Source organism: Drosophila virilis, chromosome 4 (genome assembly GCF_030788295.1).
Source record: "Drosophila virilis strain 15010-1051.87 chromosome 4, Dvir_AGI_RSII-ME, whole genome shotgun sequence".
NCBI lineage: Eukaryota > Metazoa > Arthropoda > Insecta > Diptera > Drosophilidae > Drosophila > Drosophila virilis.
The window spans coordinates 17,397,210-17,414,875 of record NC_091546.1 but is presented as its reverse complement, the minus strand read 5'-3'; the positions used below and the strand labels follow the sequence as shown (position 1 = coordinate 17,414,875).

The window sequence follows — 17,666 nt, the reverse complement described above, 5'->3', positions numbered from 1 at the left end:
CGCTGGCCCAACAATGGCATATGAATGCATTACCAGTGCACATACATTCTCCTTGCCACCCACTTTCTCTCTTCCTCTCTCTGGCAGGCAGCACTTTCATTCTACTTGGTCACAAATGTCCTCGTCGTCGTCATCTTTTCCATGGCCCTGGCGACGGCTGCTTCTGCTATTCTCATTCTCGTCCTGCCGCTGCTGCCACTCGGCGCATTCATAATTTCCACATTAACCTTATTTTCCTGTTATGCATGAGTGCGAAAAAATTGTCACCAGCCAGCCCGAAGGTTTTACGACTCGCCTCTGATGGATTTTAAATGAACTTTAACACATGCCATGTGACACGCCCCCAACCAACGACAGTGCACACCCTACTCACCAAACGACCTGACCGAAAATGGGCGTTGGCTAAGTAATTGGTTTTACTGGGGCAGTCCTTACAGAGATTACCTTGAGTTGACTCTGATAAAGAAAAACGGCAGGATGTTTCGAGTGAGCAAATGAAGCTAATCAGCAGAGTTTCTTTGAAAATGTTTGAATTCCGGAACACTCTAATCAGATATTGCGCGAACAATTCTAAAGCTAAGTCGCAAAGGCTTGTTAAAGCATTCTGGAAAACTAGTTTAAGGTCCGACACGGATATTAAAGTGTTATTTTGTTAGTAGAGATTAAATATGTGTTCTATAAATTTATTAAATCTCGCGAGTCTGACTCGAAAGATCTTTTCCTTAAGAAAGCAAAATAGCTATACCCTAGGAGTGAAACCGATTACAAAGTCAACCCGACTACTCAAAACTCAGACTAAAATCTTACTGTTGAAGAAAGCACAATGCTGTTTCCTTGCTCTAACAACTTAATTTAGAGTTCCTGGACAACACTTTCGACAAATAAAGTTTTTCAAATATATCAAAATAATTGTCATTCGAAAGTTACATTTATAAGGTCATATCTCAAAGTTGCAGAGCACTTTCAAGTCCATCATTCAGGGCTTGTTTGAACGAATTGAATGCACAAATGGATACTTTCACCACCAAAAGCTTTCACTATGCCCGCATTCAACATATTTTCTATTGTCCAGCCTTAAATATTCTTATCGCTCTAGAGCCTGACACATTCACACACAAACATCCAGCACGTACCCAATTGTGTGAGAGCCAGATACTCAAATGCAGTTTCTAAGGTTTTGGCCATTTGTTGTCCTACTATTCATTTCATTCATTTTAAGTATCTTTTGCATATACTTTATGTATTTCTTTAGCAGTGACAGCATTCATTTGAATTACTTCCTGTCAGCAATGAGTGCCATGAATACACCAACCACTAAACAGGCCAGGAGGCTACCCCAAAAAAAAGTGAATATAAATATAGAAGCTTGAATCCATTTCGTTGGCTCATTTATAAGCAGCACATGTGCGCCTGATGTGATATGTCTAGAAAGGCTCAGTTGCCATTACCCAGTCTCAGCGCTCATGCCGGGAGCTCATGCTTAAAGTGCAGCAGGCTGGATGGAGGCGGGTGTTGGGCTGATGCCTTGAAGTGGGCGTGCCGCTGTTCACATTTAGTGTGTGCCAAATGCACATTTAATAACGTAATTTCTGAAGCGTGCAAAAGATATTTTTGGAATTTAGTCTCTTTCTTCAGCAACTTTCTGCTTCATCTTGCAAGCTACAAACAAAGTCCAATATATTATACATATGTATGTATATGCTGAATATATATTTATATACTATATAAAGATATGTATATGTATAAGTTGGCGAGTGTCACCTCGTCGTGAGGATGTCGCACAACTTTTTAGCCAAATTTGCATTTGCAACTGACGATGATGACGTAGCCTGAAGCAGCAGGAATTACCGGCTGGATGGCACTAGAAATAGCTGCTGGCACTAGTCCTGTGTATCTGTCTGGGCGAAAACTGCCCGACTCTAACTCTGTCTACTATATACTACTGCGTGTGTATGTGTGTGTGTGTTTTTGTATAAAAAGCTACGCCACTTTTATGCAAATAATGTCTTCTAGGAATTTTTGTTATTTATAGTTAAGATACCAAACGTGTGGATGCCTCATATCCAAAAGTGTGCATTAGTAGCTATGCATGAGTATGCGTGTGTGTGTGTGAGTGTGTGTGGGTGGGTGTAGTTTGGATTTGTGTGTGTTGCACTTCCTAACAAGTAATAGCTTCATTTCTTTAGTCAAGTTCTTCACCTCACCAAGATAGGCGACGTGGGAGTGAGGTACGCTAGCTGAAGGTGAGGCAAGTTCAACTATCTAAGGTTAGTTTGTGTATAACTATGCTTGCATATATGTGCATGTGTGTATTTGTGTGTGTGTTTAGTCTCGCAGTCAAATTACATTTTGGAGCTCATAAAAAGTAGCTATTACAGTTTTTGGCAGTTGTTTCTGATATGTGTTGACTTATGCATCCCTTCTACACTCGTGCCCATAATTTAAATTGACATTTGTATTAGCTTGTACGCTACAGCCAATTCCCTTTATAATTCTCAATTAGTTATAAAATTCGTTACTTATTTGTCTTTATCAACTATCAAATAGTATGCGCTATGAAATCAGCAATTTCAAGAGTAAATAAAGCTGTACTTTTTTTATAATTTAACAAATATTTATGTGTTAAAAGTTCTTCACTTACCTAATTCCACATAAAGTTTTGGTCGTATATTCTCCTGCCAGGCACTTTGATTACCAATCACGAAGAGTGTCAGTAGTAGGAAGACTTGCATCCATCCATAACTTTGGGCTAGTGTTTTTGCACTTTGCAGATGCATTTTGTGGCTTTTGTTATTGTTTGGATTTCTGTTGTTATTGTGTTGCTGTTTTATTTTATTTACCAAGTTGCGGAAATGTAACATTTCTATTTTGCATAAATTTACTTAATATCCGTGTTATAAATATTTTTGTTATTGCGGTCAGCACGAGTATTGTTCGTCGTAGGTTGGGCTTAGATTTTAAATGTATATGCTGAGTGTGTGTCGTAGGGTTTATATTTAATTTATTTACTGACTCTGATTTACTTACTATTTAAATGCTATTTATATATGGCAAATATAATTTTTTTATTTTATGTTTTTTTTATATTTTTGTTTTGTTTTGTTTTCAACAAATTTCCTAACAAAGTTAATAAAAACCGAGCGTTTTTGTATTCTTTATATTTATATTAATTGTGTTTTTTTTATATTAAACAACTGGTTGTGGAGTTTGTAAGTAATTTCTGCAAAGAGATAATTAGAGTAAAATTTATTTATTAAATGTTCAACGTGGTAATTGGGTTATTTTATTACTAAAGTTTATTCCAAATTATTAGTGTACTTATATCTGGATTACAAATCATTTATCATCTGATTTAATAGCTTATAACAAAAAATATGAAATAATATTGATATCTCTAAGAGTTATGTAATTTATATTTGCTATTTTTGTTCAAAATATATGGGAGTACCTCATCTTACTCCAACAGCAGGTAGAGGGGACAATCGGCAATTGTTAAAGCCACAAGAGCATAAAAGGTGGCTGAATAATCGGAAGCTTATGACTGCATAGGAATCTTTAAAGCTGATCTTTCAGTAGAGACTCTTGTGTCTACTAAACTAATTCATATATTTTATAAATTTATGACATTCTTGATACTTTAGTGCTTAAATTAAGACTAATATAATACAAAAGCTTATCTCATTTTGGTGTTAAATTTTGCGTGCCTACTTTCAGGTACTTTGTGCAAAACAAACAATCGGCAAAAACGAATTCAAATGAATGCAAAAAGGGCTGCTCCAAGTAGATTCTCAACTTTACCACTTGCGCGCACTTCTAGCCCCCGACTGACAGCCAACACACACACACACACACACACGCATTGTTGACATCATAATTAGAACGCACCCGACACACACACACGCACACACGCATACACGCACTCTCACACATGACTTAAAAACAAATTGCGCTGCACTTTTGTGCCCTCCTGGCCAGATTTATGACACCGCATAACCCCATTTCCCATTCCGCTACCCTTAACAGTTCCGACACCTTAGCCTCGCTTTTCCACAACCCCTGATCCTCCCTCATCTGGTCATGTGCCACATTTCTACATTCCGTGCCACATTTTAATTCGCCGAGTGTGGGTAAATGTTGAAAAACTCATTAACTGTGCACGCTACTTGGCACCTTTTTAGCCAGTTTTTCTTTTTGCTTTACAATTTGCTCTCACTTGCCTCATTCACGCGCTTTGTTCGCTTTCTTTCTTTTTATTAGGCATCATTCTGACTTACTCACACTAGCCTGGGCGCCGTCTCTCTCTCGCGCTCTCCTTCCTGCTCTACCGAATTCTATTTCCCTTTTTGCAGCCCAGCCCCCATTCATTTGTGGGCGAAGGTCGACAACTTATCTGTATGGCAGACATTTCTAGGCATTCGCACTGCCCCAACTGGCCTGTATGTGAGGCTGAGCTTTGTGTGTGTGTCTGTGGTGCTTCTGTGGGTGTGCACATACATGATTGCACAATAAGCCGATTTAGGTATGGTCTCCTTCTCAAATTGAGCATAAATATTACGCCAACCCCATTGAAAAAACGCAAAATGCAATAAAATTAATTAAAATGAACTAGAATAGATTTAACGTTGAGTGCTAAGAAATTTAATGCAAATTTATCCATTATATATGTTATTTGCTAAAAATTTTATACATTTATCACCCAGTTCCTGTCCGTGATAAATATACATCTACCCGTACCATTGTATGCTAAACGTCTAAATCTAAATAGATATTTATGAGTTTTAAGTGCTTCGAACCGACAATCAACAGCTGAAATCCACGTTCGCAGCCTCTTCAAATCTTGGGACGAGTATCTTAAAAGCGAAAAATATAGGTTATTTTCCCCAGGATAATTGCGATATTTCCCAACTGGCGGATGGAATTTTCGAATTGATTTTTATCGATTGGTGAGAAAAGGGCCAAGTTATCGGAAAGAAACTTCTACTGCGCGGGCACTAGGAGAACCTACGTTCTTATAAATTGGTTTACATTTGTTTTAAATATAGGAGCTTTTTTAATTAATGATTAAAATACGACATTTTTAGTTATTTATTATGCAACAGCAAACTGGCAAATGTAAAATATTAAAACAATCACATTCGCTTAAAATTGCTATTAATTGCACGAACTTTTTATTTCTATAATATTTGAACTTTTATGTGCAACGACACATGCACTTGTTTACACATGTCATTTATTTTGCAGCAGTGCTGGAAAAAAAAATGCCTCAGCTGAAAAAATAACACGTTGGCAAACATTTCGGAGACGACATTAAAATGGCGAGCCGGGCATTTAAAATGCAGCTGCAAGCAAACAAACACCGGAAAGGGAGCAACTGCAGCTACGATTTACCCAAAAGCCCAAACCCCTCATGTCTCTCTATGTGGACAATTGCATTTTTGGGCTGCAGTCTTTGCAATTTCATGTGTGTGTGAACTTAGGGCCAGGTCTGCAAATGGTAAGCCAAAATAAATGCAGCAGGAATATGTCAAGTGTGGTAACACAACAATAGCAGCAGCAGCAGCAGCAACAACATACACCAGGCTGAGGCTCAGCTCATTGTGTGTCCTCAGCTCGAGTCTGAGCCTGATGCATTGCGCATATTACTCAAAAATAATGAAAAACAGCAGCAAACGTGGCTGACGGCTGTTTGTGATTTTAGGTTTTTACAGTTTTTGTCTTTTTAACTGTGTGGCAACCACAACACACATGCACACACAGTTGCCGCCCACTGTTAACACTCATGAGCGGCGCCATTTGTTTTGCGGCCGCCATTTTGTTGCAGCTGGCAAAATGGCCGCGCCGCCGTTTCGGCCATTTGGAGAGCTCACTGCAGAAATCAGCTCTTAATACACAAATAAATGCTGCATTGCCATGTGATATATATTAAATGCTTATATGTTTGTATATTGCATATATCAAGTGGAGTATGTTTAAATCGTTTGTTCTGTGTCTGTCGGCAAAACGAAAATATTTATGTTGCAAATCTTTGCGGCCCGACGTTGTTTTTATTTTTGCTTGTTATTTTTGGTCCTCGCTTCTCGGTGTTTCGTGACTTGTTTGTCTTGTCTGCATATCCTGCAGCGATTTTTTTTCTTCTGTTGCCGGCTCGCCGCTTTGTTTTGGCTGCAGTCAACGTTGACGACGAGCGGCTTTCATGTATATATAAATATATGTATATTCTTGTAAATGGGATTTGTTGCCTGGGCCGTCGCGTAAACTTCTCATTTATTAGCTTTATTTCTCTTTAGTGTGTGTGTAAAAATATTTTACAATTTTTATAAGCACATGTTTGTCTGCGTGTTTATGTGAACACATACGTGTACAATATCCTGGCACCAGGACAAACAGATTTATTCGTTTAGAAAACTTTGTTTCCTTATCTGTGTTTATGTCTTTGTTTGTGTTTTATGTCTCATTTTTAAGAGGAGCTTTGCGGTGTACAAGGGGCTGGCACTTGAGTAAATAATCATAATGGAATTTTTAAGGCTTACGACAATTTAACATGTAACCTGTGTGTGTATGTGTGTGAGTGTGTGTGTGGGTTTACTGGTATGCGGGTCTCGTTTCGGTCGGGTGCCTACGGGTTAACAATGAGTTATGCGGTTTTATCAAAACATTTTATATGAACTGTCCTTAATTGGAATTTATGTCATAAATAAAGTCAAATTTTTTTTTTTGTAGAAAATAGGAGAATGAAAAATTATGCTGCATTTGTTATTCTCTATTCTATGGCATTCTATGAGAAACCGAACTTTAAAATTAAGAAAAATAATCGAGTCTGGTAAGAACTCTTCAATTTAAGCTGCAAGTTAACAAACAAGAGATTTAGCTATGCTCTGTCTTTTACCTATGAAGGGTTCTGATTGATTCGCGTGATTCAGATAAATTTTGAGCCCTAAACTTTGAAAAACATTTTCAAATTATTTTTAATTGCACCGCATGCCGATAAAATTGTTTCAAAAATTTCATAAAAATGATATGCATTAAGGTATTTCACACTTAGTTACAGGGTATCACATAAACAAGCACTCAAAGCTATTGCATTCCATCTTGTTTGTTTTGAACGAATTTAAAACTAAGGCAATCAATGATGCAGCGAGTGGGGTAAACAGATTTCCATTGTGCTAGGAAAGCAATTGCAAAAGCATTTCTAGTCTCTGGTCGTTGGGCGAGAGGCGTTAAAGCCATTTGCAGCAGATTCTCGACCACTTAACTGGAGTACTTCTATCCAATTTCGGTTATGCTGCAGTCAGCAGTCGGTTTTTTGCACTTTTGCCGCCTGCTGCATGAAACTACAAGTACGAGTGGTACTTGAAGAACTTCTTCTGCCACATACAATCCGTATTTTTTTTCTTCACTGGGAAACAGTTGCTGGCGTCTGTGGCTTGGTCTTCAATTTACATGTTCATAAAGTGTAAATTGGAAATTTGAGCTGTTGTAAGTTGCATAGCAGAATTATTAATGAATTGGGAATCAGCAACAAACTTTGCCATAACAAGCTGAGCAGCGAGAAATCGAGAGAGAGAGGGAGAGAGAGAGAGAGAGAGAGAGAGAGAGAGAGAGAGAGAGAGAGAATGAGAAAGGTTTGAGTCGTGAAAATGCCTAATAAGCAAATGCATATTGTAAACTGAAAGAAAGAGCAGCAGTTGGCATTGGTGCAGTTGCAATGCGGAAGCTGGAAATTTATTTACATAACCACAAAAGAAAAGCAATACAAGTAGCTGGGAACAACATTAACTGAAAACCAGCAACAGCAACAGCCACTGCGAATGGCAATGGGAATGACAACGAAAGCACAACAATAAATAGCATTATGCTAATCCAGGCCAAACAAAATGGCGAAAGCAAAGAAAAGACCAACCTACCGATCCCTTCCTCCCTTGCCCATAGACTTGCTGCGTCCTTCTTGCAGGAAGCATTAGCTTGGCGCTTGCTGCCAGGCAGCAGCTGCCATTTGCCACCACAGCCAACAGGAATAATAATTATGAAGGAAAACACCAGCAGCTAAGAGCGAGAGACACGAATAAAACGGCAAGGCAAACTGCCAGCTACAGCAACAACAACAACAGCCAAATAGAAATAAATAAAACCTCAACTAACTAACTATTATTTACTAAAAATAAGTCACAAAACAAAAAAAAAAAAGGAAAACACACAAAAATCAAGCGAACAAAGCGCAAAGTTTGCTCTGAGTTGAGCGCTAGGGCAGGATGAAGCTGGGCGCCCGGCTGGTTGGTTCGAGGACTGCTGCAGCGCGAACCGTGACATGGCATAAGAAATATGTAAATCCCCGAACGTTAGTCAGGTTTAAATCTTAAACCTTCGCTCGGTTGGAGTGTACGCAAATTGAGAGTTGAAAGATATTGCAGATAAATGAGCCAACTGTATACTAGTTCATTCATTATCTCTTCCCTCTTCTCTGTCTTATTTATTATTTATTTTTTTATGGTTTACTCTGGAATAATAAAAATACACTCTTTGCATTGCAAATGAAAATAATTTATCTAACAAAAAAAATATTAGTAATTAGCTTTAAAAAAGCTAAAACTTCGTTGCGACTTAATTTGCAGTTAAACTTGTAATTTATTCATTCTTTTAATTCGACTACATACGGAATATAAAGAGCTATTTAAAATTCCGATATCGTTTGATAATTATCATAATAATTTATAATTATAAATTGAGCAAATTTTCAATAGGAAATTTGAAAATTTGAAACATTCCCCATGAAAATTATTTCTTCTGAAACATTCTCTTAGCATATGTCTGAGGTACGTCTGCGCAGCGTCATGTGCTGGGCGACAGGGCAACGCCCCGTCCACGTTTTTATGTTGTCGCCCTCTTGCATATTTACTACGTATTATGCCTCATCCAGAGAGCTTAACGCTTAGTCTAAAGTGGCATTTTGATTCCATGATTTATGGGTTGCAGAGAAACCCTCGCAGCAGTGGCAACAACCTCGAGCTCGCCTTTGTCGGCTCGTTTGCATTTGATAATCCTTTAAATTTGCGTATGGTCTTCTCTGGGTCTAAGCGTGACAACTGACGGACATTTGACTTTGTTTAGCCAGCATTAAAAAACTCATAAATTATGTGGCATGCACCCGAAAATTGTAATTATGTTCAAGTTTATTTTTGGGGGTGTTTCAATGCAGATTGTTGGCATAAGAATGACACAGTGGAAGCGAGTTTTTTCAAGAATCCGTTTTTAAAAGATCTAGAAGTGCCTACTTAATAATTTATTGCATAAAATAAATCGATTCCATTGGGTGATTCACCCTTTTTTATTATGTTTTAGGTTCGTTAAAAGCTGTGTTTCTAGTTAACCAAAAACTCTAAACACTTTTCCATAAAATGACAGAGTTATCTTAAAGTTTTTAACATAAAAAATAATGGTTAAGCCCACGCTTATTTTTGATATTCATTTAACCTATCATTCTATTTACTTTATTTACCTGAATGCCTATGAATCGTTATGAGTATCATTTACCAAAGTTGACAGTTACAAAGCACACGCTTTTCTCCAACGATCAATCAATGGAGCTCTGAACCTTATCGGCAAACGCGTTACCATTTACAAGACTGTCAAATGCGACCAAGTTATAAATGAGTGACTTACGATTCTTCAAGCTGAAGCTTATTATAATGCAAAGCAGCACATGGACTGTGCAGACAGATTTAAAAGCCAGAGCCCCATTAATTAGCCTCAATAGAATTGAATCTGAATAGGCGGCCATATAAACAAATTAGTAACCACTTAACCAGCACACTAAACTGCGGATATGCATATAACATGAACTTTATCTCGAGGTACGAAATGGAATATGGAACGTAATGGCAATGAGACACTTAAAAATGCCACACGCGTACTAATTCCTTTACGACACACAATAAATCAACGGGAAGTGGATACTCAGACTTGCACTCGCATACACACACTCGTAGATTTAGATTCAGATTCAGTATAATGCATCAATCAAGCCATCAATTAAATCGAACCCAATCATATTTCAAAGCAGGTTAAGTAGAAGGGAAGAGAGCCGGCGACTCTCAACGACTTCAAGAACCACAAAAATTGAACAAACAAACTAAACGAGCCGCATAAAAGTAACCAAAGAGCAAACAATTTGTGTGGGTCATGGACAACAGGCGGGGGGGAGAACGGTACGGGAATTTGTGACTTTGACTGGGACAACGGCGAGAAAACGAGGGGTAAGTGTATATGTAGGGGTAGTTAGGTAACATTGTCACATCATAAATGTCACGGACACATTTTGTGCGTTTTAGTGAGACCATAAACATATTTTGAAGAGTGCAAACAACAAACAAAATAAAACGAGTATGAAATACGAAGCCAAATGTAGAGCAACATCAATTTTTTTACGTTTTTCTTCCATTTTGAGCTGGGTCAACAATCCCAAGCCGAAGATGAGAGATGAGAGATGCTATACGGCTTGCTGGCAGAATAGATTTCGGGGAGGACAGCCGCTACGTCATGCTGACCATAAAATGACGCACGAGGCGTGTGGCACGCGAAAAATGGGAAATGAGTAAAAGAGGAGGCAACGGAGAAGCGGTGTGGCTGTGCGCCGTGTGCCTTGCCACTGGGTGGCGCAACGCAGCCGCAGTCAACATCACAAAAAGGTCATAAATCACTTAATCACATAATTAGAATGTATAAAAATTGATTTACGAGATTTTCAATGCGAATGTTGTTGCAATGTCGCGTGCTTACGATTATTTACTTACCTCCGCGCCCGATAGCGAAAGGTCCAAGCGGGTCGCGCTCTGGCGAGGGGCATAAACACATGTCCGTGATTGCATAATAGCGGTTTAATTTTGGAAAGGGCTGTATTATCCATGCAAATAATGCAAATTAAAACTGGGGTATATATGCTTGAGTGTGTGTGTGTGTGCATTCAAGTGCGCGTTAGAACAACGGTGTATGGAAATTTATGCATGCATATTGACTTTTGAAATGAAATTAACTAACAGCATAAATATTAAACTCCACAACGCAAAATAAAGTAGACAAGAATTAAATGGTTCAGAGCCTATAAAAAGGGGGGCTTTACGCTGAAATACAATAAAATTGAATAAAAACAAGGAAGTCAGGATATCTTTGGTACGCCGAAGACCTAACGAGCTTGTAGACATTTTTGGAGATATGCGACGCATGTAAATATTGAGCTGGTGGTGCGAAATTTCGGCCTATGATCATTTTCACATGAATTTGGACCAAGAACAATATTGCCAGATTCAAATGCTAAATTGATCAGAGGCCAAGCCGTGAAGAAAAAACCAAACCTTGAGGAAATCGGATGAAATTTGGCCGAGTTATGGGGGTTTGCTCGTTTAAGATAAATTCTCTCAAAGATCTTTGACAATGAGTTTTTAGTTTTTCACATAACGTAACAACATAATTAATATATTTCATAATTTTTGTAATCGCCTGATATCATATATTTAACTCTAGTAGGTAAAACGAGTTTGAGTTAATATCTTGAACTGTGTCAGATTATAACAGCTAACAACAAAAGGAAAATAAAATCCACTTAATGAAATTAAATAAATCCTAACAATTTCCACAAAAGTGTCAATTGTATCTATTTTCTCACACGCATGCAACCAATTTAGTAGCTCAGTGAATTTGATTATATATATAAAGAATAATGAAAATTTTGCAAACCAATCAAATTGATGGGCCCCTTAGCTGTGGCTGGCACGTGCTCTCATATTATTATTGCCAGCAGCGGAGCCCGACGAAGATTCCGAGCCAAACCCCAGAACATGAATTTGCACAACTTTTGGGCTGTCAAAAGTCAAAGTAAGCCGACGGCGTGTGACAGTTTTGCCTAAAACCAGACGCCAGACACAAATTGTACGTGAGAGAGTGTATGTGCTTGTGAATGTGTGAGTGTGTGTGTGTGTGTGTGTGTGTGTGTGTGTGTGTGTGTGTGTGTGTGTGTGTGTTGCCCATTCACCCTACCGCTCAGCATAACTTGGTTTTGGCTCTTCTCGCACAACCCCCAAGCACAACCCTTAGTTGCAACTTATGTCTGCCATCCCTTTATTAACATTGACGTGAGGGCTTAACTAAAAACAGTCGCTATTGATATTGAGTTTTTTTTTTGTTCTTTTTGTTATGACAGATCATTTCCGGATGTACTGGACCGGTTGGTCCAGTTGATCGTTTGCAGGCTCGTTTGTGTCACATCTGATATATGAAAATGTTGCCCTTCGCTGCGCTTCGCTTTGTCCAGTTTTCATGGTGCGCATTTTCTTAATTTGCTTCCACTTTTCCGACGAGCCGCAACGCGAACCCAAAGTCAAACCAGAAACCAAACCCAAGCCCATGTCCGAACAAGAGCCCAAACCCATTTCCAAGTCACGTACCCTTAGAACACGCATGCTGACATTGCCTCGCTCCTGCTCTGCTCTCACTGCCCCTCGTTTACTCTGCCTCTCCCTGTCCCTCTCCCTTTTAACACTCTTTTTTTATTGCATCATAAATTTAATATTTTTATGTAATGTTTGTATAACGGTACGCTTTTACTACCCTGCCCAGCCCCCGGTCTAAAAGTCCATAACATGCACAAGATTCGTGCGCCTTGTGTCCTTGTGCCCTGGCTCGTTCCCCTCTTGGGTTCCACTGTGGATTTATCCTGCGTTCACGATGCTGGCAAATTTTTGCTTCTTAGAAGTGTCGCCGCCGCGTGCCAAGGGGATTAGTTTTTTCCTTCTGCAAAAATCTGGCAGCGCGTGTATGTCTGCTTGAGGGGCGGAGTCCAAAGTGGGCCGAGTGCGGCGTAAGGAAAATTTCTGTTGTCATTTCTTGAATGCTTGCGTTTTGGTTTTTCTAAGCTTGCTTATTCCATGCAGACACTTGCAGCCAATAGCTTTCGAGTCATTCCGACCGCATGAAATCATTTTTTTCTTTTATAAACATATGTGAATTTCAAGAATTTACCTATTGCCTGACTAAATAAAATTTGTGCGACTAATTTGAAATGAAAATTATCAAATGCCTTTCAGCTTAACATTTCTTAAATATAAAAAAAAAAAACATACACACACAGAAGTATTCAACGATTTGTTATAATTGAAATGGCTTTAAGTCGCCATTAAAAGTTCAGAAATTTTCTTACTTACGTACTTATTCTCTCATGATTCAATAATTTATGTTTTACCTGCAAGAAAAAAAAGACAAATAAATTTAATAAAATGCAGGTTCAAATTTAAAAGATTTCAAATTGCGCACACAAAATAAAAGAACATCTCCCCCGTTGGCGAACCCTTGCATAACTCCTGTTTATAAATTCAATGCGACAGCAGCTATTTGATTTGATTTAGAATATTTGAAGGCCTACTCGTATTGCAATTTGGCTAATGGCTCACGCAGAACCTTTAAAAAGAAATTACCCATCATATTTACTTAGGATCAATGCGTAACCAAATCCATCCAGACAAAGCAACGCCGCAGACACAACTTGCATACGAAATTACAAATTCCCACGACAAATCCATCAGAAGATAGCGTGGTAAATGTTTAAATGGTAAATGTTTCTAGCACTCGCTAACACACTCATCAATGCTGAAACTGGGAACCGGAGGCCATGTCTGATCCGTTCGTAACCGAACCTAACTCAACTCTCTGCCATTAGCGATAAAAAATTGATTCCCAGCCCAAGCAGCGGGGCAACCAAGTGCGAGCAAATCAATAAATCACGTGCCACTGCCAGAAAGAGTTCAATAAAAATTGAGAGCCTCAAAAAAAATTGTGAGCTACATGAGTCGACTATTCGACTAGGGGATACCCTGTAGGTTGCAGCATACAAATGAAGCATATGTATCTTTGTGAGCTTCGTTCATCAAAAATTATTAATAGAAAGGGCGAAAAACTGTGGAACAATTTTCCAAATAACAAGAGATACATGACTGACAAACGGGGTAGTCAATGTGGTGAAGATGTTAGTTAATTAATTAATAGTGCCAATACTAAACGATTCAATCGCCTTTTGCCAGATTTTTATGGTGCAGGGTATAGAAAATAAAAATTATTAAAAAAAAATGTGTCGACTGACTAAATGCAATTTGTAATAGCAGCGCACTGCAAATACTCAATATTGAAAAGAAAACAATATAAAATAAATATAAAAGAACTTCAATAAATAATTTAAATAAGTGCCTACAAACAAAGCAAAGCATAATGTGTGTTATCTGTGGAGCTAAAGGCGATGTCAATGCCAAATGGAACGCCATTTCAAGCGCAGCAGTTCCAAATCGTGTAAACAATGACAAAGCCTGCAAACTGGTTTCTGGTCTTTGTGGTACGAGAAGCCGCTTATCAGCGGCGTCTGTAGAACGCTGACCGCGCGTGCTTCTTGGGCCGGCAACAAAAGCCTCTTAGTATGCAAATCGAGAGTAGGCTGTCGTTAAGTGAATCATGTGAATGATGCAGCAAGCAACCGCCGACGCATCTCAAGATGCAACCGACGCTGGCGCTGGCCGAGCTCCGATAATTTATGCTGTAATAATTAAGCACCAGCTATCAGACCAAATTCAAACCCAACCCAGCCAAACCCAACCAAACCAAACCGACTGCACAGCCAACAATGACAGGCAAATGTCGTTGGGGAACGGAAATGCGGCCAGTCGGCAGACAGAAAGACACACACACAAGCACACACTCGCGCGCACACACACACCACACGCACATGAAATGACGCACGCACACATGACAATTTACTGCCTGGAAGACACCATGCGGTGCAGCACAGAGGGAGCTGAGGACGCAGCGCTCCACCACAATGACAGCACAGACTTGAAATTGGCAAGGAGATTACGTCCAAGGGAGCGAGGCGGGTCGGCTTTTGTAACCAGTGCGGTAACACATTCCCATAGCAGGGGAAATGGCACGGGTTTGAGTGCTTTTGGGCTGGGGCCACGATTTGAAATGGACTCGCAAGTGGAATTGTTAATTAAGCATTGGTACAACCTGAAGACTTATCGGGAAACACAATTATCGATTATCTTTGCTTAGTACGATCAAATATCTTCCTTGTTGTAATTATTATGATTCAATTCTGGTTTTAGTTGTATAAATCCAGGGATTTCTATTCAATAAGAGTTTTATATTTTTGACAACAAATATACATACAAAAAACATGAATTTCGTATTCCAACTACACAGAAAAACTTAAGCCTTGTGAATAAATAAAAAAAAATATTAAGATAGCAATGCAGTTGAATATCAAAAGCTGCTTTTGAGTAAATCTTGTTGCGTTATAAATACCCACACATGGACAATTAGGCAGCCAAATGCAAATATTGTTTGCCAAAAGCTAAACAATTTGTGGACTAGTCAACTAGCTGATGGCAAATTTTTTGGGGTAAAACTTTTCTAACCAACTTACGCTGACAGCTGCAACAGACTGACTGATGATGTACGGAATCCGAAAATTTGGGACTTGACCAGCTAGCTGAAAAGTTGACTGGACTTGATGTACTTAGTAGTTACAGTTGTAATTGAAATTTAGCAACAAACATTGCGCTGGGTCATGTAGGTTGAGTGCTCGCTGGAATTGAATTGAGTTGAGTTGAGTGACTGCGTCAGTCGCTGCCGAGTCTTTGATTGATGAAGACATTTTCCGCTCAGAAATTTCGCAACGCCCACGCTGACTGCAACCGAAGGCGCTGGACACTAGAGTTCGTTGCGGCTGACCATGTGTCCCTGCCCAATGGAGTTGTCAACGCAATACGCCCCATAAGCAATAAACAACAACAACAATATCAGCAGCAACAGCAACAACAACAACAACAGAAACGTTGCAATAGACAGTGGCTGCTGTCCACAGCTCATTACGGTGCCGACTCTGGCCGCAGTTCAAATGAATTTAATTGAAATTTCAAACTTGTCAAGAGTGGCCGCTGTGCCATCCGCCCCGAAATGAGACAAAACGAAGACGCATGGCTCGGCCGGGACTTGGCTATCGTACAAGTCAAGTGCTGTGGAAATGTGGAAGAAGAAGCAGAAGAAAATAAAAGACCAAACAAGTTTTTATCCGGCATTGCACTTTTGACGTTGCAACATCTGGGAAAGCATCGAGCGTCGTCCCAGGGCCGCAAACAGAAGTGTCATCCAACGTACGTAACTTTTTAAAAGAAAACTTTTTTGCTACTCTTCCACACAAATTTTCGGACTTTGTATATTTTGAGTTATTTAATGCGGGCCGAATGCATTTCGCTCACTTTGCCCAAAGTCTGACCAAAATGAGACAAACAAGAAAAAAGTCAAATAAGTCCCTTGACCAGTTTGGCGTGGGAGTGTCAAGTGCCTCGGCCAGCTTCAAGCCATGAAATGACCGAGCATGAGAGCAGGCTGATACAGACTGACGCCAAGAGAACGACAAGGCCTACAGATAAAGTTTTGAATACTTTTAGTACACATTGTACTGCTTGCAAAGAACGCTCGACTTAATTAATTCGAAGTACTTTTCTACTTTTTAAAACGGAATTATTTAGAACCAGAACTCAGCTCATGTGTATTTTATCATTATAAAAACACAACTAAATGCAGCATGCTTAAATTAATTTTAATCTTTGAATGCTACTCAGTAACTCAATTGTAGTACACGCAGCAAAAGCAGAAGGGCATTGATAAAAGTAGGCAACAAAGAAAAGATTAATGTGTAACGATTTAGGTACTATAAGAAAACACATAATCAATCTGAAAATTACCAAGAATAAGTAAATCTCTCCAGAAGTTGTCAAGCAGAGTATGACTATATAAGACGCATTAAGAATGAGTTTCAAGATGATAGCTGATAGATGATAACTGAGGGAATAGTGCGCATAGAAACAGACAGATATGGTTATCTCATCATTCTATGCGTTGCACATTTCATGACAAAATTATAATACCCTCTACAAGGCTATAAACAACTGAACCCAATAACAGTACAGTTTATTAATTGCCTAATTTAGCAATCAGCCAAAAATGACCCCAACTATTCGGAACAAATCCTGAATACGTAAATATAGCGTACACATATGCTATATATAAACTTTAAGCTCAAAAGGAGGCAATCGTTATTTCCAGCTAAGCCCCTTTCCCGCTTTGCGTTGTGGCAGCTACCTTATCGCTCCCATAGCCGCAAAAATATGAAAAGTTGACAAGTGTGTCTACGAAATTGGCAAAACAATTTATTTTTATTAGTTTCGCTGGCTGCAGCATGCGCTTAATTTCCTCTAGCCGCAACTTGTATGCTCGCATGTGGCGTATATATATGGTATATATTGATCTATTGCCCATTAAGGGGGAGTGAGGCCGGAAAAACAACATCTGGAAGCATTTAAGTGTTAATTTTCTAACTTGTGCATACACAAAATGCTTCTCCATTAGCCATCGACATGCAGATGATAACCAAAAATGTGAAACAATGGGTCGGTTGCCACGCAAACGACATGCACAACTGCTGCGTATTTAAGAATACATTTACGTTTTCAATTTGCATATCAATTTGAATTGGTTTTTTTATTCCTTTTAGCATTGACATTTGTGCTTTAACGTGAACTCAATTACGTTACAATTACTCGTACTGCTTGGCGCTGAAATAGCCCGAGGGC

At 39.0% G+C, this 17,666-nt stretch overlaps 1 protein-coding gene across 1 annotated transcript in view; it reads right to left on the bottom strand.

Moving 5' to 3' along the window:
* The window catches only part of Sema1a (semaphorin 1a), a 185,847-nt gene that overhangs the window by 143,901 nt on the left and 24,280 nt on the right, over window positions 1-17,666 (bottom strand). The window contains 1 exon segment of the mRNA XM_002051569.4: window positions 2,642-3,220. Coding sequence (XP_002051605.2) covers window positions 2,642-2,861 — 220 coding nt within the window. The 5' untranslated portion in view covers window positions 2,862-3,220.